Source organism: Cupressus sempervirens, chromosome 9, assembly GCF_028749045.1.
Source record: "Cupressus sempervirens isolate cs-2001-9-10 chromosome 9, ASM2874904v1, whole genome shotgun sequence".
Taxonomy (NCBI): Eukaryota; Viridiplantae; Streptophyta; class Pinopsida; order Cupressales; family Cupressaceae; genus Cupressus; species Cupressus sempervirens.
The window spans coordinates 355,893,471-355,920,119 of NC_143126.1; the positions used below are offsets into that span (position 1 = coordinate 355,893,471).

At 36.3% G+C, this 26,649-nt stretch overlaps 2 protein-coding genes across 2 annotated transcripts in view; one reads left to right on the forward strand and one right to left on the reverse strand.

Moving 5' to 3' along the window:
* The window catches only part of LOC149538768 (uncharacterized), a 128,147-nt gene that overhangs the window by 36,738 nt on the left and 64,760 nt on the right, over positions 1 to 26,649 (reverse strand). The window lies entirely within an intron of this gene.
* On the forward strand, positions 3,439 to 4,325 carry LOC149538769 (uncharacterized). The gene is made up of 2 exons (XM_089798928.1): positions 3,439 to 3,976; positions 4,092 to 4,325. The coding sequence occupies exons 1-2, from the start codon at positions 3,763 to 3,765 to the stop codon at positions 4,262 to 4,264; spliced, it is 387 nt and encodes a 128-aa protein (XP_089655054.1). The 5' UTR covers positions 3,439 to 3,762; the 3' UTR covers positions 4,265 to 4,325.

Here is a 26,649-nt window from a genome sequence, read left to right on the forward strand (position 1 = left end):
GTTTAACCTTTCGACGACTACTGCTCTCCATTCAAAAAACAATATTGGACACCTAATCATACCTTATAAAAAATTTTGATCATATGAGCACCAAAAAACCAATTTTCTCCAAGTCCATGAAAATTATTTTTTGGAATATTGGGTATCCAAACCCAAATCGGATACCCTATATGATATCGGGTACCCGAAATGGATGCCCAAATTTTGGAGGGAAGTCAAAATTTGGAAAGTGTGGGCAATGTGAACAAATTGGATTAATATATAAGATTATTATTATCTATGGCTATTATATTATACTATTATGATTTTTACTATAATTATTAAATATAGTATAGTAATATATATTATTATGATTTTTACTATTATTATTAAATATAATATAGTAATATATTATTATTGTTATTATTATTATTATTATGACCTATAAATATAATATATTAATATATATAGGGCCCCATTTGGTTGGTTCAAATGCGTCCAAAAGGGTCCCCTTTCAAAGCATTTCATGACAACATATGTCCCTAGGGGTCCTAGGACCCCTAGGGACCTATTTGGTTGATTCAAATGCGTTAAAATGGGTCATAGGTTAACCTGTGGCCCCTTTCGATGCATTTCATGATAACATATGTACCTAGTGGTCCTACGACCCCTAGGGACCCATTTGGTTGGTTTGAATACATCAAAAGGGGTCACAGGTTTATTTGATTGGTTTGGATGCATCGAAAGGGGTCATAGGTTAACTTATGACCCCTTTCGACACATTTCATGACAACATATGTCCCTAGGGGCCCTAGGACCCCTAGAAACCCATTTGGTTGGTTCGGATGCATCAAAAGGGGTCATAGGTTAACCTATGATCCCTTTCGACACATTTAATGACAACATATGTCCCTAGGGGCCCTAGGACACTTAGGGACCCATTTGGTTGGTTCAAATGCATCGAAAGGGGTCATTCATTAACCTATGACCCCTTTCGACAGATTTCATGACAACATATGTCCCTAGGGGCCCTAGGACCCCTAGGGACATCAAAAGGGGTCATAGGTTAACCTATGACCACCTTTCAACGCATTTCATGACAACATGTCCCTAGGGGCCCTAAGACCCCTGAGGACGTGAAAAGATGCATTTCATGACAACATATGTCCCTAGGGGCCCTTGGACCCCTAGAGACCCATTTGGTTGATTTGAATGCATCGAAAGGGGTCATACGATAACCTATGACCCCTTTCGATGCATTTCATGACAACATATGTCCCTACCCATTTGGTTGGTTTGAATGCGTCGAAAGGGGTCATAGGTTAACTTATGACCTCTTTTGATGCATTTCATGACAACATATGTCCCTAGGGGCCCATTTGGTTCCTTGGAATGCGTCGAAAGGGGTCATGGGTTAACCTATGACCCCTTTTGATGCATTTCATGACAACATATGTCCCCAAGGGCCCTAAGACCCCTAGGGACCCATTTGGTTGGTTCAAATGAGTTGAAAGGGGTCATAGGTTAACCTATGAGCCCTTTGGACGCATTTCATAACAACATATGTCCCCAGGGGTCCTATGACCCCCTAGGGACCTATTTGGTTGGTTCAAATGTGTCGAAAGGGGTCATAGGTTAACCTATGATACCTTTTGACACATTTCATGATAACATATGTCCCTATGGACCCTAAGACTCCTAGGGACCTATTTGGTTGATTTGAATGCGTCGAAAGGGGTCATACGATAACTTATGACCCTTTTCAATGTATTTCATGACAACATATGTCCCTACGGGCCCTAGGACCCCTAGGGACCCATTTGGTTGGTTCGAATGCGTCAAAATGAGTCATACGGTAACATATGACCCATTTCAACCCATTTCATGACAACATATGTCGCTAGGGGCCCTAGGACCCCTAGGAACCCATTTGGTTGGTTCCCCTTTCGACACATTTCATGACAACATGTCCCTAGCAGGGGCCGCTATGGACATATGTTGTCATGAAATGCATTGAAAGGGGTGATAGGTTAACCTATAACCCCTTTCAACGAATTTCATGACAACATATGTCCCTAAGGGCCCTAGGACCCCTAGGGACCCATTTGGTTGATTCAAATGCGTCAAAAGGGGTCATATAATAACCTATGACCCCTTTCGATGCATTTCATGACAACATATGTCCCTAGGGATCCTAGGACCCTTAGGGACTCAGATGGTTAGTTCGAATCCATCAAAAGGGGTCATACAATAACCTATGACCCCTTTCAATGCATTTCATGACAACATATGCCCCTAAGGGCCCTAGAACCCCAAGGGACCCATTTGGTTAGTTTGAATCATAGTTCCAAAAATCGCCCAAATCACGATAAGATTCATGGCTCTCGATTTTTTTGGAATCGGAAATCGCTGGTGGCGATTTTTTCCTGTGAATCGCCTGAATCGCCAAAATCGGCGATTCATGGCAAAAATCGCCATCGTGAATCTCCAGAAATTGGCCGCGGCAGCAAGGATAGAAAGTTCAATTTTAAAAAAAAAACACATGTTTTATTTGCTTTCTAAGTTGACTTTCCTCTTTGTTATAACCCTAAAGAGCCTTCTATTTGCTTAGTATGAGTAGAAGAGAGGAAGAGTGAGAGAGAAGAAGAGAAAAGAGAATCCATAGGTTTCCAACCGGCAAGAAGGAAGAGCACCAAAGAGATCAGAAGTCCATCTGGGGAGGCCATAAATTGCATTGGGAGCATTAAAGAGTCAATATCAACACTCCTCAACTCATTTGCAAGAGGTAAGTGTTGGTTTTTTTTTTGCATGTTAGTGTAGTATGCATTTTTTGTTAAATTTTTTTAGTGTTCATTTGCAAATCTTGAATGTTTTTTATTTTTACTAAATTGCAAACTAGGGTTTGTTGTTTTGTAGTTTTTGTTTATTAGTTGCAAACTTTGATTTTTTACATGAATTTTTTTATTGCAGCAGCCCTTTGCTTTCATTTTCCAATTTCCACAATGGGTAAAAAAGATGAATGCTGGAAATATAATGAAGAGTTTCCTGGGAGAACCAAATATCAAACAAAATGTATATTTTGCAAAGAAAAAATAAATTCGGGAGGTATCTATAGATTGAAATACCACATTGCTGGCATACCTGGCCATGATGTCACAGTTTGCACTCATCAAACCGCTGAGGCAAAACGTACTTGTTTAGTGGCATTAGAAAAAATTGAACAAGACAAGTTGACTAAGAAAATGCAACTTGAAGGGTTAAGAGGTATTGGCTCCCGTGCTCCCACATCCGCAACCGCATCTACATCTGCAAGTGCATCTGCATCAGCTTCCGCATCCGTAGGTTGTGTTGGAGAGGGTTCTTCTAGGCCTCCTTTCCATCCTAGTGCTAGTGCTCATGTGAGTGTTAGTGGTAGTCGGTCTCATACTGAGACAGAGTCCAACACCAACCTATTGCGGCCTAGAGTGCGAAAAAACAGAATGGATAGTTACCTTGTGCCCCACACTACTCCTGGCTTCCAACCCACGCTTGAGGGCATGGATTTGAACAAGGAGATTCATGATGCTGCCAGAAAAGAGATTTGCAAATTCTGGTACTTTTGCAACATTCCATTTATTGCAGCCAGGTAATTGATTCTTTTTTTTTTGTTATCTTCAAAGTTAAAGTTAAAAGTAAAAGTAAAACTTTAATTATATCTACTTGTTTTATGATTTTAGTTTTTGACATCTAAATTTCTAATCAATATCATTATCTATTTGTGACAGGACTCCTTATTGGCAGAACATGATAGATGCAATTACCATTTGTGGTCCGGGGTTTAAAGCCCCAACTGAGGCTGAGTTGAGTGGATACCTCCTGGAGGAAATGGTTGAGGATATGAGGCATGAGTTTGAGGACAACCGAAAGGAGTGGATCGAAATGGGTTGCACCATCATGACTAATGGTTGGACAGATAGGAGGGGAAGAACACTCCTCAATTTTCTTGTATCCTGTGGAGGTGATTGATCATTCTACTTTCCTACATACATAATTTTGAATCGTGATTGACTATTTCAAATTTTAATTTGTTGATTGCCAATAGTAATTATAATTCGTTGTTTTGTTACTTGTAGGATATACCATGTTCCTCAAATCCATTGATGCTTCTGCTCATGTAAAAAACGCCACATACTTATGTGAGGTTATTGAGGAAGTTATAGCAGAGGTGGGGGAACAACATGTGGTGCAAGTGGTGACGGATAATGCAGCAAGTTATGTTGCTGCAGGTAAACTTTTAACTTTTTAAGTTTTGAAAATAAATTTATTTGAATTTTGAACTTTTTCTAATTCTAACTTAGAATTTCTAAGTTTCCTAAGTTCTAACATGTTTAAAATTTGAATTTCTAATTATCTTAAAATTGTTGTAGGCAAACTTTTGATGGAAAGGCACCCCACCATATTTTGGTCCCCTTGTGCAGCACACTACCTTGACCTCATGTTGGAGGAAATTGGCAAACTTGAGTGGGTCAAGTCATGTGTGGAAAGGGCAAAAAACATATGCAAGTTTATTTATAATCATTCATTTGTCCTTAGCACAATGAGGATGTACACAGGAGACAAAGAGTTAGCTCGTCCAGGGATCACGAGGTTTGCCTCGAATTTCATCACCTTGCAGTCCTTGTTGACATCAAGGGATGATTTGAGGAGCATGTTTGTTGGGCGGGAGTGGATTTCATCTTCCTATGCTACGACCATTGCAGGGATAGATGTGGTGGATTGCATATTTGATGATGATGGTTTTTGGAAACCTGCTAGAGAAATCCTTAAGGTAATTTTATTGCAATTTAACATTTAATATTTTACAGTTTACTATGCTAATTGTTTAATGATTTAGTTTTACCTTAAGTTATATTATTGAATTATTCTATGTTTAAGTTTTGACTCAAATTTTTGTTTTACTTTATATGTAGGCCACTGAGCCCCTTGTATCTCTCCTACGAACTGCTGATGGGGAGAAGCCCTTTATGGGCTACATATATGAGGGCATGGATATGGCCAAGGAGGCCATTAGAGCTCAGTATGCAGGAGTGCAGGAGAAGTATGCCCCTATTTGGGACATCATTGATAGGAGATGGCAGAATCAGCTCCACAGACCCATCCATGCAGCAGCTTACTTTTTGAATTCAGCATTTCGTTTCCGTCCTGACTTCAAGGCGGATGAGGAGGTTCTCACCGGATTATATACAGTGATCCAGAGGTTGAGTACTGATGAGGATAGCAGTGCTGCAATTATTGAGCTTGATAAGTTCAATAATAAAGAAGGGCCACTTTTCTCTAGCAGGGTAGCCATAGATGCTCGAAAAACAATACAGCCAGGTAAAAATTAAATAATATATTCAATGTTCATGAATCTAGATTCTAAACTTAAAGTTGATTATGTAATTTTAGAATTAACTTGTAATTTGTAATTTGTAAATGAGACTAATTATTTTTATTTTCCCTTATTTCAGATAGATGGTGGCAAATGTTTGGGGCCACAACCCCAAAACTTCAAAAAATTGTCATTCGTATTCTGAGTCAGCCAAGCAGCGCTTCTAGATGTGAGCACAGTTGGTCCATGTTTGAGCACATCCACTCGAAGAGGAGAAACAGGTTGACAGTGCAGAGGTTGAATGATCTTGTCTTCGTTCATTACAACCTCCGTCTTAGGATCAGACAGATTTTGGGCACTGACTCCTCTCCGATCATTCTGGAGGAGATTGATCCAGAATCAGAGTGGCTCACAGAGGTTGTAGATCTAGTCTTCACTGAGGAAGACCGTGCGTGGATTGACCAGGTGGATATAGAGGCTGAGGCAGCTAGAGCACGTTCTTCAGGCATTGGTAGACGCACACGTGCACGCATAGACACAGGCCCTAGCGACATTCGTGAGCCCATCTTATATGCGGGAGATATGGCTCGACAGTCCTCTAGGACCTACATTAGACGCCTTGCTACTAGGCAGACAGGATACTCAGAGGCTGAGGCTGAGTCTGTAGCCGAGCTTGAGGATGATGTTGAGGATGATGATGACTATGAGCCTGAGGCTTGAGCTGGAGCCTTGTTTTTATATTTTGTTTACAGATATTGATACTGAATCATTGATAGACATATGTTTCAAACTTTCATGGATCTTCATCTTAGATTCTTACATACATTTATGATTTGATGTCTTATGGATCATCTTACATACATTCTATGATTTAAATCATTATGATCATTTGATTTCTATTTACTTCAGCTAACCTACAATTTACATTTTAGATAACATAGTTACGTATGTGATGGATTTTATGTTCCATGTTTATGTATGTTAAGTTTTAACTTCTATTTGATGATGTTATAGTGTGCTTAAGTTATATTCAATAAAGGGTGCATGAAATAAGTTTTAAATTGTTAAAATCTTTAAATTTAAAGGGTTTTTTCAAATTTGCCGATTCATCGCCGATTCATTGCCGATTCACGATTTGATTCGGCCTTGCCAATTCCGATCCGATTCCGATTCACGTTTCTTTGGTTTGAATGCATCGAAAAAAGTCATAAGTTAACCTATGACCCTTTTCGATGCATTTCATAACAACATATGTCCTTAGGGGCCCTAGGACCACTAGGGACCCATTTGGTTGGTTCAAATGCATTGAAACGGGTCATATAGTAACCTATGACCCATTTCGATGCATTTCATGACAACATGTCCCTAGGGACCCTAAGACCCCTAAGGACCCATTTGGTTGATTCGAATGCATCGAAAGGGGTCATAGGATAACCTATGACCCTTTTTGATGCATTTCATGACAACATATGTTCCTAAGCGCCCTAGGAACCCTAGGGACTTATTTGGTTGGTTCGAATGCATTGAAAGAGGTCATAGGTCAACCAAATAGTTCTTTATGGATCATAAGTTAACCTATGACCCCTTTCAACGCATTTCATGACAACATATGTCCCTAGGGTCCCTACAACCCCTAGGGATCTATTTGGTTGGTTCGAATGCATCAAAACACATTTCATGACAACATATGTCCCTAGGGGCCCTAGGACCCCTAGGCACCCAAGGCACCCATTTGGTTGGTTCGAATGTGTCGATGACAACATATATCCCAACCTATGACCCCTTTTGACGCATTTCATGACAACATATGTCCCTGAGGGCCGTAGAACCCCTAGGGAAATATTTGGTTGGTTCGAATGCATCAAAAAGTAACCTATGACCCCCTTTGACGCATTTCATGACAACATATGTCCCTAGGGGACCTAAGACCCCTAGGAACCCATTTGGTTGGTTCGAATGTGTCGAAAGGGGTCATAAGCTCATAGGTTAACTTATCAACCCTTTCGACGCATTTCATGACAACATATGCCCCTAAGGACATGTTGGTTTGAATACGTCGAAAGGGAACTTATGAGCCCCTTTCGACGCATTTCATGACAACATATGTCTAGGGACCCTAGAACCCCTAGGGACATCGAAAGGGGTCAAAGGTTAACCTATGACCCCTTTCAATGTATTTCATGACAACATATGTCCCTAGGCGCCCTAAGACCCCTAAGGACTTATTTGGTTGGTTTGAATGCGTCGAAAGGGGTCATAGGTTATTTGGTTGGTTCGAATGCGTCGAAAGGGGTACGATAACCTATGACTCCTTTCGATGCATTTCATGACAACATATGTCCCTAGGGGCCCTATGACCTCTAGGGACCCATTTGGTTGGTTCGAATGTGTCGAAAGGAGTCATGATGCCTTTTGAAGCATTTCATGACAACATAGTGGATGTCGAAAGACCTATGACCCCTTTTGACACATTTCATGACAACATGTCCCTAGGGACCCATTTGGTTGGTTCGAATGTGTCGAAAGGGATCATAGGTTAACCTATCACCGCTTTCGACGCATTTCATGACAACATATGTCCCCAGAGGCCTTAAGACCCCTAGGAACCCATTTGGTTGGTTTGAATGCATCGAAAGGAGTCATTTGTTAGCCTATGACCCCTTTCAATGCATTTCATAAAATTATGTCCCTAGGGCCCCTAGGACCCCTAGGGGCCCATTTGGTTGGTTCAAATACATCAAAAGGGGTCATAGGTTAACCTATGACCCCTTTTGACGCATTTCATGACAACATATGTCCCTAAGGGCCCTAGGACCCCTAGGGGCCCATTTGGTTGGTTCAAATACATCAAAAGGGGTCATAGGTTAACCTATGACCCCTTTTGACGCATTTCATGACAACATATGTCCCTAAGGGCCCTAGGACCCCTAGGGACCCATTTGGTTGGTTCAAATGCATCGAAAGGGGTCATAGGTTAAGGGCCCCTAGAGACCCATTTGGTTGGTTCGAATGCATCGAAAGGAGGGTCATAAGTTAACCTATGACCCCTTTCGATGCATTTCACGACAATATTATATTTAATAATAAATATAATACTGTATATTTTAATATAATAATAATAATTATCATAATAATTATATATACTATTATATTTAATAATAATAATCATAATAATAATATAATATTACTATATATAATAATAATGATAATCATTATCATATATAATAATACTAGTTAATAATAATAATCATAATCATATGTAATAATAATAATGCCCACACTTCCCAAAATTTGGTTTTCCTCCAATATTTGGGTGGTTTCCCTCCAAAATTTCAAGAATTCAAAAATTTGGGAATGAATTTTGGCCCCCACATTTCGGGTACTCGATTTCATATCAGGTATTCGATCTACTATCGGATACCCGATATGAAATCAGGTACCCGATTAGGCTTGGTATTTACCAAACCTGTTTGGTCAACTCAAAAAATGTGTTTGAGAAAGGTTTCACTGACATTCAGACTTCGAGTCAAAAAGGGTTTTTTTATACACTCTCAAGATTCTATCGATATAATTGCTGTCAAATTCTAAATTCGATAAGTATTTATTAGTTAATTTTTAGTAAAGATGATTGTAAAGTGTTGATTGACATACTGATTGAAAAATAAATATAATTTTTAAACGGTATAACATTTTTGAAATCCAAAAGTTACATCACATTCTGCACTTCGCCTAGTATAAGGGAAAAAAGAAAAAATTAATTTGATAAAGTTATCAATTAGTTAAGGTGGTTAGACACGGGAGATTTTTTATTCTAGAAAATTTATAGTAGAAAATTCATATTTAATTATTTATTTGGAATAAAAATACTCAAAAATATGCGTCACATTTGGGCATGAGTCTACTTTTTATATCTATAATTATATTAAAAAATATTATCATTTGATTTTGATTAAGGTGGTCCGACATACACCTACTTTTTATTTTCGCCCTGAAATTTTTGTAGTACTGTATTAAAATCCAAACTTTTGACCAATCAAATTATTTTTTCTCCAGATAAGGCCTAGTAGTTTAGAAACTACATTCAATTTCCTACAGATCATTTTGTTAAAACTTTTTGATATAAAGTACAAAACCACTTTAGAATTATGTGTCAAGTTGACATAACCTTGATTTGTTGGTTTTTCACGGTCACTTAAGGCCATAGTTTGGTTGACCATGATCCTGCACATACCCATTGGTTTTATTTTGTCTCGCTTATTTGTATTGTTTATTTTTTGGCTCACATTTTTTATTGCATTTATTATATTCTTTTTCATTTCTTGTAGAGTCTTTTTATTATTTTTTCTCCTTTTCTTTGGTTTTGTCTTTTTCCATCTTTGTAGGTCTAGTGCTTGTGTTTTTTCCTCTCATTTTTTGTGCTCCCTTTCTCGCCCTCGTCTTATATCTCTGTTGGGCTCTAGTCTACAACTTATATTTATATTCCCATGCACTTTCTTTCATCCTAGTGATGGATCGCTAAGTGTGATCCGAAACACTGATGTTAAAAATTCATGCACAATCAAAATTCTAGAAAACTATCTTGCATTAATAATGGATTTTGGAAATCTAATGACATTAAATTTATGTACTTCTTACTGCTTCGTTTTATTTAATAGTGACTAGGAAGTTGTGTCAAAAAAGAAATGAAACATCAACCTACCAATTTGTCTCAAGTTTGAACATGTTATATTATAGAGAAATATAAATATACTTTCCCTTACAAGGATGTATTTAGAGGAGGCAATTTTTCATTCATGGAATGGAGTTATAGAAATTGGAATATTTTACGTTTACAGGATGGGGTTCAAGGATCCTTACTCAAATAACTTTACAATGCCGATAGATGGTTGGACTCATACTATTTCCCGAGAATATTCGTTTTCTTTTGCTTTAGAAAAGGGAACATGGTGTGTGATGTGTGCATTCCTTTCTTTCAATTCATGTGTACATGTTTATGTAATGCTCAAGTATCAAATATGGGAAAACAAGGATAGGTTTTTGTATTCGTTTATCTACTAAATAGCTGGCAAAATAATGCTTTGGCAAGCGAAATTTCCATTCATTTGGTACTAGGTAAATGCATGTTATTTTACTACCTGCCATATCATAGTGTAGATTAACGTTACATTGTCATATTTGAAATGTTACATAGTTCACTATGTTGCACCAGATTCCATCCTGCTTGTTGGTTCCAATTTGCCGGGTACTTCCTACAGGGTCAGTTATTCTACTTTTCTCTAGATTTTTTAGCCTAAACAAGGATAGGTTTTTAAATTTGTTTATCAACTAAATAGCTGGCAAAATAATGCTTTGGCAAGCGAAATTTCCATTCATTTGGTACTAGGTAAATGCATGTTATTTTACTACCTGCCATATCATAGTGTAGATTAACGTTACATTGTCATATTTGAAATGTCACATAGTTCACTATGTTGCACCAGATTCCATCCTGCTTGTTGGTTCCAATTTGCTGGGTACTTCCTACAGGGTCAGTTATTCTACTTTTGTCTAGATTTTTTAGCCAAATTATCCACAAAGAATTTAACAATAAATTCCATGCAACTGATTTCAATTAATCCAACAAATTATATTAAATATCATCAATATCACACTGGAATAACATTCTGAAATAAAATATGAATATTGCATTTAAGTCTTTAGTAGAGCAACATCAAAATATCCAATCACAGCCACAAAACTTATAGTCAAATTGGACAGCCAGAAGGATGCGCCTAAGTGATATCTCCAACAAACAATGGGTTTCCGCCCACTACCTCCAAGCTAGAGATTTTTCATCTGCAAACCCATGAAAATCAAAGCTTCCCAGCATTTTCCAAGAGAAACCAAACATAAAACCAAGCATATCTACAACAAGCTTCTCTACATTCTTTAAAGGATGTATCCCTGTGACCCTTCATTTACCAACTTCTTCTCTCTTGGAATTCCTTTACTTTGTGATCCCTCTTTTAAAATTAAAATGACTTTATTAGTTTTCATTGAGCACCACTAAAATTATTTTAATACTTTTTTTAAGTTGTCATTAAAACTCCAATTTCCCTAAACAAGGGACATTACATTCCTCAATCCTTAGATTGTTTTTTCTCAAGCAATCATGAATCTACATACCAATATGAAGATCCTATATAAATCTGCACGAAGCTTTATGGCACATTCTAGAACAACTGAAAATCAAATCCTGCCACATTTTGAAGCAATATGTTCTGTTGCAACTTATTCATCAATAAGATCCTTGGATCCCAAGCCAATTTGAAGAGCTATAGCTTCCATCACGTGAAGTCTTCAACTTATCCTTAGATCCACATCTCTGTAACCCATCATAAGTGTCATCCAGAAAATGCAATCTGAAAAACTTGTAGGCTATAAATCCTCTTTCCAAAAGAGAGTAAATTTCATTTCCTGATGTCATATAATACTCTTTATACCAAACATTTAATTTCTTCTTATTTGTCATCATCAAAGTATTCAATTCATCATCTTTTGGGTTGAAAGAGAAATCATATGCACTCCTCATCATGCAATCAAGATCATAAGTACTACCTTCTTTTGGTAAAGGCTAATGCTCACATCTGTTGGACTTATACCCACCATGTTTCTGCTGCTCTATTTTATCAAAACTACTTTTTGGAGCCCTGTTATCACAGAAAAATAAGTTTGCAACCCTACTGCAACAGATGGTTTCAGCATTATTAAAACTAAAATCTGATTTTTCATTTTTGACCTCATTGAGAATGAATTTCCTATAAACTGATGGTAAGAACTTCTCAATGTACACTTCCCAAATTTAAAAATGGCCATATGTAGCACTCACCATCATGCCATCAACTGCTAACTTCACTGCAAAAACCATTGAAGGAAATGGATTCATACTAACAACTCCATACATAGAAAGAACATTTTGAAACAAATGGTGCTTCCACTCAAGATTACTTGCATAGAGCATAGGAATCTCCTTATGTTCATCAAAACTAGTCAGTAGACTATTGTTTGAACTTTGAACTGATGTAGTTCTCATTATCTTTGTCCTGTTTGAGAATATCAACCATTTTTTCTAACATTGAAAGATGATTAATCCTTGCTGTCCCAAGACCTAACTACTTGGAAATCTTCCTTTGGACTTTGACAGCAATTATTTCATCACTACAATTTGTGTCATCATAGAAACATTGGTCGTCAAAATTCTTGAGTTTGTCTCCTTGCTGATCCTTTTAATCTTCATTAACATAATGTGCCTCATTTGAGTACTGATTAGTGGAAACATTATTCTTACTTTCATTCTCACAAAGATTATTTATTGATGCAGAAGCACCCAATCATCTGGAGTTATCCCTGGTATATTAAAATAATGTATTAAATCCAATGCACAAAGGTGGAACTAATAATATTCTTTTCAATGTAAAATATACAAACATTGCAAAGCAATGTTGCACCAAATTGTCCATGAAGTGAACCGAATAGTCATGTAACTGAAAAGTCATTTGTAACTGTCCAGAACTTTATAAATGGGCTTGAGTTGTTTCAAATGGGAGAGAGTCCAGAAGAGTGAAAGAATGTAATGCATCAACCTCTCTGGCTGTCGACAGCCAATAATATTTGATACTTTGTAAAATTGGAGTCAATATAACTCTAGTTTTTTATTGTGTCCATTCTCGATTCGTTTCCACTTCATTCTTGATTTGTTTGAGCTTTGAAATGATCTGTGGATTCAAATCTGGTTTAGCAGTTTCCTTTTTTTTTCATAAATGTTATTGGCTTTTAATGTCTTATCATGGAATTTTTATGCTTCTAATTTTTTATTATCGGGCTCTGGGTATTGAATCCAGATTCCCCAGTATTTATTTCGTGCTGATCTGGCTTTCAATTACATAGCAGGTGATATTAGGTTACGTTCACTCAAGGTCTGTGTTTTAAATGGGACATGAAACGTTTCCATTAAATTGGCTAAATTGGTGGGCATAGTCACCGGTTACATGCATTACTTTTATGTTTGTATCAGTCTTTGGCAAAACGAATGGAAGTTTCATACTCTGCAAGTTTTGTATGTTAGTAAAATAATTTAAAAATGCAAGAATTTTGGGTTATGAGCCAATTCATGCATGCTAAGTAGAAAATTTGTGAATTTGGAATAACTTTGGGTTGGATATGAATATGTATTGGTTTGGGATGAGAATTGATTCCTTTGCTATTTCTATTGATTGGTATAGACTCTGATAAATAGAAAGTCGATTGGAGTTGGTTATCAGTTATATCAGTTTGCAAATATTATGATTTTCTTGTCATGGTATCAGTTTGAAATAAGGGTAAGTTTAATTTGATTTCCATGTGGAATTGGTGGGAGCATTGAATTTGTGGATTCTATGTGATATCGACTCTAATGGATGAGTATGGAAATCGGATTCAAATCCAATTCAAAGTCATGTTTCTGATCATGTAGTCGGCCTTTCTTGTTATGGTTAAACACGGCATCCAAAACCTTTACTGTGGGTCATGATTTTGTTAGATTTATCTTGGGTTCATACATAAAGTATAGTATGTGAAGCTGATATCAGTAATGTATGCTAAAGAGTATAGATTGCCAGTGGAATGTCAATATGAACTGAAGCTGCTACAGGAATGTGTGTGGTTTAACAGTTGATTTTATTCTTTCATATAAAAGAATATGTGATTTGCCTCGATTATGTCAGAGTATTGACAGTAAAATATGCAGATTTGAGTTTTGTTCTACATTGAAGGTTCAGATATTGGGTTTTGCTCACTGCCTACTTGCATCATTTATTCCTTCAACAATTTGTATGATCTCCTTGCTCTTAAAATTCATTTCATCTTCCTTGGGTGTGGCTGCTATAGATGTATGATTTTCAGCCTTGTATAATGAGTAATGAGTCATGCTCAGCTGTAGACAAAGCTCATCCACCTCTCTTTCTTTGTCTTTTTAAACTTGGTAGCAAGATCCCTGTCCATTAGCAGAGGCAATTAATCTGATTTCATCCTTTTAAAAGCTTCTTTTCTTGTGCACAATTGAGTACTAGTGACTCCACTTGCAAGTCCTCTTTGTCTCTCCTCAGTTTGATTTTTCCAAGTAAGATCTTCAATGTATTTGTGAGATTCATCTCCCTTTTTAAAATTTGCACAACTCTCTCCTTTGTGACCAATAATTTGTCCTTCAAATCTTGCAATGCTAAATGATTTTGTTCAAATTCAGCTAAGATACATGAGTTATCACATGTTAAATTTTCTGATTGGTTATTAATTGTAGAAACATTATCAAACTCAACTATCTCACTAAATGATGGCCTGCACTCTTCATAAAGCTCTATTGGGGCAGCATTGTGACCAAAAGTAGATTCATCAAAGAAGTCTTTTCTCTTCTCCTATTTTATCAATGATGACCTACAAATCACCAATGAAGAGTTTTGTCCTCACCTATAGAGATTGACTCTTCCTCCATTATATTATCCTTAGCTGCTTGGAAGTCACTATCCCTTTTACTTTCATCATGCATTCATTCAAAGTTGTAGATTTACTGTGCTCCTCATGAGTCATGGCACCATTGTCACCTGTATCTTTTCCCTCATCACCACCTGGCTGCAATATATTATCTTCCGCACTAGTTCCACAAATATGTTCAGGTGCCCACACCTTCTGACATATGAAAGAAATCTGTTTTTCCTCATTTGGTTCCTACTCTTTTTGGAAGATCTTGCAACATGTAATCCCAGTGAGATCAATTCTTCTTCAGCCCATTATTTTTTAAACTTCTCAATTTTTTGCTCACATTGTTTGAGTACTTTATTGGCCAACTTATAAGAAGGTTCAAAGACATTTTATTCTTGCGTTGAGATGGCTAACAACATGTGTAGATGACTAAAATCACTCTCAATCATTGTCATAACAATAATGATCTTCATGGCTGCAATAACATTCTTATAGCGATTTTCCCTGATCGTGACCAAGAAATGTTGACACATGATATGGGTTAAATCGTACATTCCCAAGTCAAGCATAAGATTACTCAATCTGATTTTTGTAAATGCTTTTAGTATGGAAACTCTTCTAGAAAAATGATGACCTCTGAAGTCCCCAAGATCAATGATTAGTTGTAGTACCTCCTTCATTATGTTATCTTCATAAAGTTCTTGAAGGGTGAGATTCTTATGATCTCCATCAAACAAGTAGTAACCAACAGCCTTATCTCACCATTTGAATGGCTTAACCATTTGTGTTGACTTATAGAAGTCACTATTGGAGCGAATGTAATCTGCAACAGAACAGGGGACGATTCTTCTACAGTTTCCAGACATCCCTCCAATTGGTTCAAATTGATGAGATCTTAGTTTCTTGATTGTGACTCCAGATTTATTTTTCTGCATAGCTAAAAAAGTACAAATGCCAAGTTGTCATCTACTGTCATTTTGAAATCTACTATCGCTGAGAAGAGCTACCCTTGTTGCCTATTAATTTTTGCAATCTGAACTATTTTATGCACTTATTCTTCAGTCATAATTTCTAAAAATATAGCAAACACTTGTTAGACCAACAGTATGCATTGCCAATTCAACAGCTTGTGCACTGTCCATCAGCCATTTCAATAATTAGTTTGCAAAATGGTCTACCTTGGAACTAGTTCAAATTTTTATTTTTTTTAAATCCCAATTTAAATCAAACTAACAGCAATTGCTCTGCCAACTAATTCTCTGTCCTGTGACTGTTGTGTTCTCAAACTTTCTAAGTTTCAACGAATGTTTTATTGTTGTTTACTATTTACAATGGTCTTATGGATTTGGAAAATGATATCAAGAAGAAATGGCAGCAATAAAGTAAAAAAACTTAGGAATCCCTTAAATCTTTAAACAACAATAGTAGCAATTGGAGTGTTCTTCTAACTTGTGTGCCCAGCAAGGAATTTACATTGAACTGTCCAACAGATATACCCTTCTCCTCACCAAACTATGATTACCTTCAAAAAGCTAAAGCGGCTCCTTCACTCCTAGATTGACTTATCATATAAAACAACCCTAGACTGATTTTTTTTCCAGCGCTCAAGAATAAATCATTCCATATCACATGTAAATTCCCACACTTAGTAAAACTCAGGAAGTTGCCCACAGCCTCAAAGAGACCTCAGCTGCCAATGCCCAATTGCAAAATCTCTATGCCCTTAGAAAACTTTCAGTTCATTATTCTGGACCTGACTACAACTACAAACTTCTACAGCAGCTATTAAGGGTGAAAACTTTGTCCAGCCAATCCAAAAAACTACACACATCTAGAAAATATTGATTCTTCTAACGATATTGAACATGCATCCACTAAAATCTCATTTTGTCAGTTATCTTCACCTTTTATTAAATGGTGTTGATAGTGACTACACAACAGCGACCAATTTCTCCAAGAAGGCTATTAACCAGTAAGCATCCGCTCTACCTAACAACGGAAAATAGTTATGATTGGTAACGTCTGGACCCGCTGATAACTAAGCAGTTCATCATATGTTATGCTCCATTATTTGCAGGTATATACTGCAACTTCAATATAAATGGCAAGCTTACAATTTTTTTGACTTCTTATATTTTTATATCCAAGACCATGTTTATGGCTCCAGCTGTGAGGCACAGTGGCTTAAATCTTCCTCTCAGGCTAATGACTTCCTGTCAGTGGTATGCAATAGCCATGCTCATAGATTTTCAACTTCTTCTTAATGCAAAACACAGTTAACACAAGCATATGGAAAAGATATCAAGGGACTCGATGAAGTAATATCTTCTATTTCTTAACAGTCTTCAAGAACTTAACGCATAAGGCACCATTTAACCTCTTTCCCTCATTCATTTTATCAGATTATGCTTTCCAGACACAAATCAAATATTCTGTTCAATATAACAGCAAGTATCAGTATCCATCTGTTGAATGTAACGTCCCAACAGTCGATATCTTCTAATTGTTCTTATCCAAGTGTTCTAGAAAAGACCTAGCTTCAAGAAATGTCACTTAATGTTTCGATGGCTCAGTTTTCTTTCTTTTTGATGCTATTTTTTTTTCTACTTGTGATAATTTTAACTCCTTTTCTCTAATTTTAAACTTAAACTCCTGTTCACAACTACTTGAAATCATGCGCAAACGTGGTCAAAATAGTCTCTTAAGCTTTATTCAGGCTTGAACCAATTCCTGCCTCAAAGAAACAGAGTATCCAATTGTTATTCTGAAGGTATCTCTGTGAGGTAATTTAACACTATTCTTGTATACTAAGGCCTGATGAAATATTTGGCATGATTTTCAGAAATGCACAAATTTGTCAAAGCCAGTCCAATTGAATAATTCCTCCATAACTGTATAAAGTTTGACAGTGAAAAACCTACCAATGAGAATGCTTGAATTTATAAATATTTTTACCCCGGACCATAGTCCTTGCTGAAGTTAGGTTCTTGCTAGATATTTCCTTCAGTTAAGATTATTCAATTTGCCGCAAATATATGAATGCCAACTCATGATTGCCTTCGGATAATTATTTTGGGAATAAAATATTTCAATGGTCTATTAAACGATGCGCTTATTTAATATCCAGCTGTCCCCACATTATATTCACTGATAAATAACTTATATTTTCAGGCAGAAATCAAATGCAGAAAAGATTGTTAGTCCTGACTTTTTGATAGGTGGCTCCTTCATTAAATCCCGACAAATCCAAAGTGTTTGAGACCATAGTTTGCAAACCTGGACTTGGAGAATACTCGACAAGCCCAAAAAATTTAACTCCGCAAAAACCCGGAGAAATCTCGACAAAATCTCAGCAACATGGAAAGAACTAAATATTAAAATCCCTCAAAGAAACATATTTTATTTGTCAAGATCAATTACAAAATGTATTAAATTAGAAATTGACATCTTCAAAGAGAAAATGCATGGTTTTGTAGCAAAAACAGCAACTTTTTGATAGGTGGCTCCTTAATTAAATCCCGACAAATCCAAAGTGTTTGAGACCATAGTTTGCAAACCTGGACTTGAAGAGTACTTGACAAGCCCAAAAATTTTAACTCCGCAAAAAACCTAGAGAAATCTCGACAAAAACTCGGCAACATGGAAAGAACTAAATATTAAAATCCCTTAAAGAAACATATTTTATTTGTCAAAATCAATTACAAAATTTATTAAATTAGAAATTGACATCTTCAAAGAGAAAATGCATGGTTTTGTAGCAAAAACAGCATGTGAATTACACATTCTTACCAGAATTTTGCCTGCACCTAGATTTTTGTGTCTATAAAAAGGCGAGAGTTAAACTTAGGAGCACTCGCCCAACAAAAAAGATGGAGAGTACTTAGTAACTCGGGGAGTACTTGGAGATTTTGCAAACTATGTTTGAGACTAATGTTTTATTTATTGTGAAAGCCACAATTTGCCAAACTTCATAAACTTTAATGCTTTAAAATAAAAATCCTTTGAGCAGGCACAGAATAAGCCTGACAATACAATAAAAACCGTCTTCATTTTTTTATTGACCCCTTCAAAATGGAACGACACACCCATTCTGATATTAATATATTATCCCTATAGGATATATTCCCCAGATTTTTTAACCAAATAATCCACAGAAATATTTACAATTATTTGGATGCAACTTATTCCAATCAATCCAATAAAATAAATATCTTAAATATAGAGATTCTGAAATGAAATATGAACATTGCATTTAAGTCTTTAGTAAAGTAACAACAAAATATCCAATCATAATCACAGAACTTATTGTCAGTTTGGATGACCAAAAGTACAAATTTAAAGTACAAGTTAGAGGATTTTCGGCCATTGTCTCCAAACTCATGATTTTACATCCTCAAACTTGCTTAAAGTCAATGTTTCCCAGACTCCTCCAAGCAAAACCAAGCATATCCAGATGAGCTTCTCTTTGTTCTTCAAAGGATGTTTCCCTATGATCCTTCATTTTGCAGTTGCCTATCTCTTCAAATTCTTTTTTTTGTCTCTTTATTATTCCCCTCTTCTTAAATTATAATGACTTTATTAATTTTCATTGAGCTCCGTTAAATTATTTTAATACTTTTTTAAGTTGTCATTAAAAATACAATGTTCCTAAAAAAGATACATTGCACTAACATTTCGTTGTTGAGTGGAAAATTTGCCTAGACCCCATTCTTTTGAGAATAGTAGATGGAGTGCTCCATGGCTAACGGTGGCAAAATGTTTATAGTATCACTTTATTATTTATCGACTTCTTGATCGTAATTGATTTATATTCATCATTTTCATTGATGCATTCAACCTATTGGTCACTTTTAGTGTATTAACATGATATAATCTTTCTCTTGCGAGAATTTTTTTAAAAAATATGTTCATGATGTGATATTACTCTTTACTGTGGAATAAAAGAGATTTTGCAGAAATTTGTGATATGTGGACTTTGCGTTCTCACATTCAGTGAATTACAAGAGAATTTTGATATGGAGTTTGGAGGATTCAATAGCAACATTGTTTTCTTATTGGTTTGATGTGAGACTATGTTGGGTGTTGATTTATTTCCTCCTTCCTTGGTGTAATGCTAATTTCCTTTAGTGTGGAGTTTCAGTTAACTTGTCCAGGTGTGGTACTTACAATTATCACTTGGATGAGGAAGGTTGCCACTCTTGGCACAATATCCTCTTGCATGGTCATGTCACAAGCATCCTTGGCGCAAGTTCATGAGTTTAGATATTGTCTCCTCTTTGGCTGGAATTTCTTATTTGGCGGATAATGTTCTCAGCTTTGGTGGATGCACTTGAAATTCAGCCTTGGCACTACGGTGTATTGAAGACTCTGAAATATTTGGAGTTGTTTGGAGTAAACTCTACTTCCGAATTTGGGTGCCTCAAGGTTGCATTACAGTTGGACGTGGGAGACCTATTACAGTGGCTTGGATACTGAATTTATTCTTTCTGTTGTATACTTCTGATTACTGTATGTAATTGCTACTTGTATTTTCAGAAGTACAAGGGACAGCAATATTTCCTGGTTTAGCAAAATAAAGGTTAGAATTTCAATCAATTTGGGAAAAATTCTACGGTATGATTTATGGTATCCTTTCTTGATGATGTTTACTATTTCTGATTATGCAGTTATGGTATGAGCAAAATAATAATACAAACATATTGCAAACTGAAAACAACACATTACATCTCCTAGAAAACTGTTTGAAGAACTTACTCAGTTTGGGGAAGTGAAAAAAATTAGTGCGAGAACAATGTGGGGCAATACAGATTTATGGGACGTAGGTATGGCTAGAAGATGTCCTTGAGACCCTCACTAACCTAAAAAATCACAAGAAACATATGGGTGATGGCAAAAATGGGAAGGGGTTGGCAAGGGAGTGCTAGAGAACTTCTAAACAGCTTGGAAGAAAGAAGGAACATTTGGAGACAATTAGTGCTAAGTTTAAAAGATCTATTCCTACTTTTGTATTGTGATACCTGAATGTATGCTCCCAAGTTTACAGTTCTTGTTTTTGCTGGTCAGTCTAAGAAATATTTTCAAAACAAAGAAAAGAATTAATAAAAAGGTTCAAGAATGGTGATATTCTTGTCTTCAAATATGCAACCCTTATTATTTAGACTGATCAGATTCCCCAATCTCATCATTAGTTCTTTAAATAATAAAGATTTGTTAAGAAATAATAAGGATTTTGTGCCAAAGAAAACATAGTGATGAAAAATTATAAAAAATGGCATGCACCATGAAGTTCATGTGATCTAAAAGGCTTTAATTTAGGCTTGGTGACAGCAGCAGAAATCCCACCATAAATTGTGACAAGGATACACTAATGGCACTGTCCTTGAGCTTCGTTGTGGATTTTTCCATCAAACCCCCACCACCTCTTAAGTTTTTAGAAACAGAAATATAATCTGTTTTAAGCTCATTTATTTGTGTGTGCACGTGCACCCCACTAGCCAACACCCCATTGCCATCCCCAAATTTGGGTCCATGGCACCTCTCCCCCCTTCTCGTGCCCCTAAAACTTTGTGGGACAATGGAAATTTTGTTAACTTGTGTAGAGACTCTAATATGATTTCCATATTCACCTCTAAGGTTATATAATTCTCCAATGTCTATGATGAATGCTTTTGATATGAATAGTTGGAATTTCCTTATTTTAAATTTAATTAATAGGCATCCCTTCTCTCTTAGAAATGCATCCCATATCCACCTTTCAAAAACTCCATTGAACACATCTAAACACCTGTTTTTAGGCTGCAATTATGTATGTACTTACGATTTTCATTTATTTTTGTACAAACAAACCCAAAATGAACTCAACCCCAAAAAAGGATTGTCATACATGCATGCACAATCCCTGGTATCTTAACCCAAACTGGTAAATTAGGATAAAAATCCATAATAGACAATGGCTCCCTAAGGATTTATCACATTAATGTTTATTAAGAGCTTGGACAAATCCAACATCTATATGGTTCAATCATCATGATTTAATCCACTTCTATAGTGTTCCTTTGGCCATCTAATAAGTCTTCTCTTAAGCATCAAATAAGCATTGAAATATTATAGGCAGTTTGCCAGCATAATTCTTGTCAATGGAAGAATCATAACTTCTTAAATTCTTTCCAATGAGTTGGAACAAATGAGCGTGCTCTTGCATGTCCTAGAATATCATAGCTTAGAGATGCTTCTTTTCCAAGAACAGCGGCGTCAAGGGTGCATTTGAAAATATTTCTAGATTAGATATACTTAGAGTTGCTTTGAGTGAGTTTGGTCAATTCATATGTTCAAAGAATCATGATGTTTGCACTTGTCATGAAAAATATGGAAAAGATTCTCATGAATGGTTGTATGCTCATGGCCAAGTCACTATTTACTTATAGGCTATAGCCTCTAGCAAATACATATTCTCTCGCAACTATGCATCATTTTTTAACTTTCTCATTTTTCATTTGCTCCTCTATATTACAATTTATAGTTCATATTTTGTAATTGTAAATTTTGATTCCCATTTAACACATTCTTTAATTGACAAGAATTGGAGTACATACTCCTTTATCCACTTAGTCAACCAAATGGATGAAAAAAAAGGTTTAAGATCTTGCCTTTGTGCACTTCAAATTACATCTTGTCACTTAAGAGACATGATTACAATGAAGGGGTAACCTGGAATTAAGATCTAGCTCCCAAATGTGCCAACTTAAATGCTACAATTGCATAGTGTGCCGAAGTTTCTATTATAATCCAACTTACCTATGTTGCCACATAAGAGACTTGATTACAATGAAGGGATGACAAGGAATTGGGATCTAACTCCCAAATGTGCCAAAAAAAGCTACAATTGCATAGCTTTGCAAAGTCTCCATAGGTGAGGCAAAATCTGCATATTACATGGCTAGTGAGAGTGGCACTATAGCTAATAGTAGTTCAAAAAACTTGAACAAAATACTAATTTCAACTCTCGATGAAGAACAATATGAAAATTATTGGCATTTAACAAAAGATTGAATTGTCATATTGTGAAATTATGAGTATGTAAGTTTATACATTCATGTATGCATATATAGAGATATATGAATTATGTGTAATATATGTAGAATATTATACATAATATATGTATATGTGTGTGTGTCTGTGTGTGTGTGTATGCATATGTCTAAGTTACTGTTTTGAATCCCGATTTGTATGCGAGTACGAGGACTCGGTACATGGATACAAGAAATTTTTTTGCAAGGTTTTGGACATATTTGGGTAGACTTATATATGTGTGTGTGTGTGTGTGTACTAAAATTATATATATAAATTAAAGAAACTGTAATAACCCCAACCAGTTAATAACTTCAACAAACACCAAATTCTTTTATAATTCAGTTATTTGACATTTCGTCAAACACTTTGCAAGCAAGCTTTGATACCACTGTAATAACCCCAACCAGTTATAACTTCATCAAACACAAAATTCTTTTAAGAATTCAGTTGTTTGACATTTTGTCAAACACTTTGCAAACAAGCTCTGATACCACTATAATGAGCCCCGTTGGCTCTCAAATGATTTGTGCCAAAGAAACTATTTCTGTCTTTTGTTTTTAAAGTTTTGCAATTTATGATACAACAATATAGCAGAAAAATAGAAGATATTACAATAATTATTCCAGCACAAATATTTGGATATTACATAGGGAATATACAGCTGAAAATTTCAGATTTTAATATCAACTTAGATACTGAGTATTTTCACAAAATACCAACAACCCAGTTGATAAGATATCCCCTATTATCTAAATCAGCAATACCCAAAAAAATTAGAAGTTACAATCCATGAACTTACAAGTAAGACATACCTTGAAACCCGTTGAAATGAAGTGTAGCAGCAGCAAAAGAATTCTCCAACAAACAAATGCAACTGCAGATATGTAAAACCATAGTTTGTAAACTCTGCGAGTACTCTTAGAGTTGCCGAGTACTCTCATTTTTTTTTACTGGGCGAGTACTCTCAAGTTTAACTCTCGCGTATTTATAGATGTAAAAAAACATAGGTAAAAATGTCGATGCAAGGAAAACACTAGATAAGATGCATTTTTCACATGATGTTACTCCTATATAACTACGTGTTTTCTCTATTGAGATGTCAATCTCTAATTTAAAACAAAATTTGTAATTGAATTCTACAAAAAAAAAAAAAATCTTTAAGAGATTTTAAATTTTAGTACTTACCGACTTGTCGAATTTTTCTCGAGTTTTTGTCGAGTATATGAAGAGTTTTTACCAAGTTGAAAATTTTGGGCTTCCAGAGTACCCTCCGAGTCCGAGTTTGGAAACTATGTGTAAAACGTTGCTCCCAAAGAACTGATAAAAAAGAATGCCTAGCAACCAATATAAATGGGTACTCAACCAACTCCAAATTAACCAACACCCAACTGCTTCTCAGCAATAGTAATAATAGTATAAGAAGACTCCAAATTCCAAATTCCCAACACCACGGTATCTCCCAATCATAGTGTATACAACAATGGAGATAAAAACCAATTCTCAGAAAACTAATTCACAATACCTCAACTGTGAATTACGATGAACTTTTCAAAAACAAACCCTTATACTTCAGCAAGGGCTCAGAAAAATCAAACTTCAGAAATGTCATAAAGACAATAACATCAAATAAGATAATCAAATAATTGGACACTTTTCTCATCAAATGTCCTCATATTTTTAATCTCCAAATGGCACCATTATCCCAAAAGAACTCCACTTAAGAAGCTTCCTCTACACAACATTAAAATATAATAAAGTGACATTAATATAGTTTATTAATTGTTTTTGGCTCCAAAAATGACCTTTTCCACCATAACTTAATATTTTGACACCCAAGGCCACTATTTCTTGTTCCCACAATTTAAAATTTTTTGTCTCAATTCCAACGAGCTATGATATTGAGGTGACCAACCAACAACACCAACAAAAATAACAACCTCAGCATATATAGATGAATAATAATAATAATTTGCCCGTCTTGTGAAAACAATTAAAGAAGCATCAGAATCAAAATTTGACAACACCAAAGTGATCCTGATGATGGAAGACGAATGGAAAAATGAACCTGACGAAGTGACTTACTATAAATAGATGCTCCCTTCAAGATTCTTGGAGCCCAAACAAGAAGCCCGAAATTAAACTTGAGAGCATCACCCAACTCCTCTAAATCAACTGAGCTCATTGGAACCAATAGTTTGACTTACTATAAATAGTAAGTACCTCAAATGGAGCCAAAACACACCATAGGTTACTGAAAAGCCTATAACCCCACAACTGAGACCCTCAAATCCCAATGTCAACTTATGAGGGTCACGATGATGAACTGACCAAGCCAACTGTAGGAACCTGCTAAAATAGGGGATATAACAGTCCTCCCTCCCTAAGATTGCTTGTCTTCAAGCAATTCTGAAGAAAAATGAACATCACAATCCACCTGGATCGCATGGGTAGAACTGTGTACTATCCCTGCAATGTACAAGCAACTCTTGTAGCACCAACACCCAAATAAAGGACATCACCATCAGAATCATCTGAAAAACTGACCCTAGGCATTGATAAATGCAATAAATCATTGAAATTCAACCCAACTGAAATACCAATTGTGTCCACACCTAAGCCCCCATCAAACTGATACTCACACCCAACTGCACTATGAAGATGGTAACAACCATAGGTACCAAAAACACTACCACCAACTCCAACCTCTGCCAAACTGTCTTGGGTGTGTAGATACTGCAAGGGGTCTAACTTGCAACTAGCAATCCCAACAGGAAAAGATGGTGTTAACCCATCCTAGATGATATGAAATTGGAGGCAACCCACACCGACATGAAACCAAGTCCTCTACTTGTGGGTCAAAAGAAAAGTGATGAGAACTCTTCACAGTGTAATGCCGATAAAAACTCCCAATCTCTATCAAGGGCTCATCACCATCAAACTGGGAATCAGAAGATGACTCCAATCTTTGATTTCGAACTGTCGATCGGGCAGGATTCTGGAAAATCCTCTCAACAAACCCAATCTCGAAATCCCTATGGGGAAGCATAGTAGACAAAGTCTCTACAATCTTCTCCACCAACCTCTGAATAGCACGAGAGCCTTGGATGACAGTGCCCTCAAACACTCTGTATGAATAATCGTCCCGCACATCCGAACTCTCCAAAAGATACTCCATGAAAGACTTTGTGCAGTAGAAACTACATGTGGAAGCATCAACCTGCTCCTCTGTGACCCACAACTGATCCCTTTGAAAATGTGGCACTGCCAACTGTCCAATGCTATAGTTGTATGAGATGAAGAAATAGATTCACTTCCAGCAGAAGGAAGCAAATCAACATGAAAGCTCAACTCCACTGATACTCTTATCTCATCTGCACCTATTGCACCCATATCCTGGACGAATGTGTTTGCCACATCATCACATCCCTCATTTCCAACCGTAGAAGCAAACTCATCACCAACCACAATATGCAACAACTGTACAGGGTCTGCGACAGTTGTTGACTATACCCGCTCTAACTCCACAATAACCTTATCCAACTGAGACTGTGACTCCTAAAGAGCCAACTGAGTACACTGAAGAGAGTCCACAATCACCTCAAGCTCTTGGGTGAACTCAACCACCTCCTCTTTCTCTAACAATGTCTCATAACAGGTGCTACCCCACTCCAAAAGGTAATCCCTGTTAGTAACTAGTTGCGAATAGTTATGCTTCAAGATCCTAATAGCCTCTCGAAGCGCATGAACCTCTGCTAGAG

Coding starts and splice junctions, on each gene's coding strand:
- LOC149538769 (XM_089798928.1), top strand. CDS start 3,763: ATGATAGATGCAATTACCATTTGTGGTCCGGGGTTTAAAGCCCCAACT. Junction 3,977..4,091: donor TTTTCTTGTATCCTGTGGAG/GTGATTGATCAT, acceptor TGTTACTTGTAG/GATATACCATGTTCCTCAAA.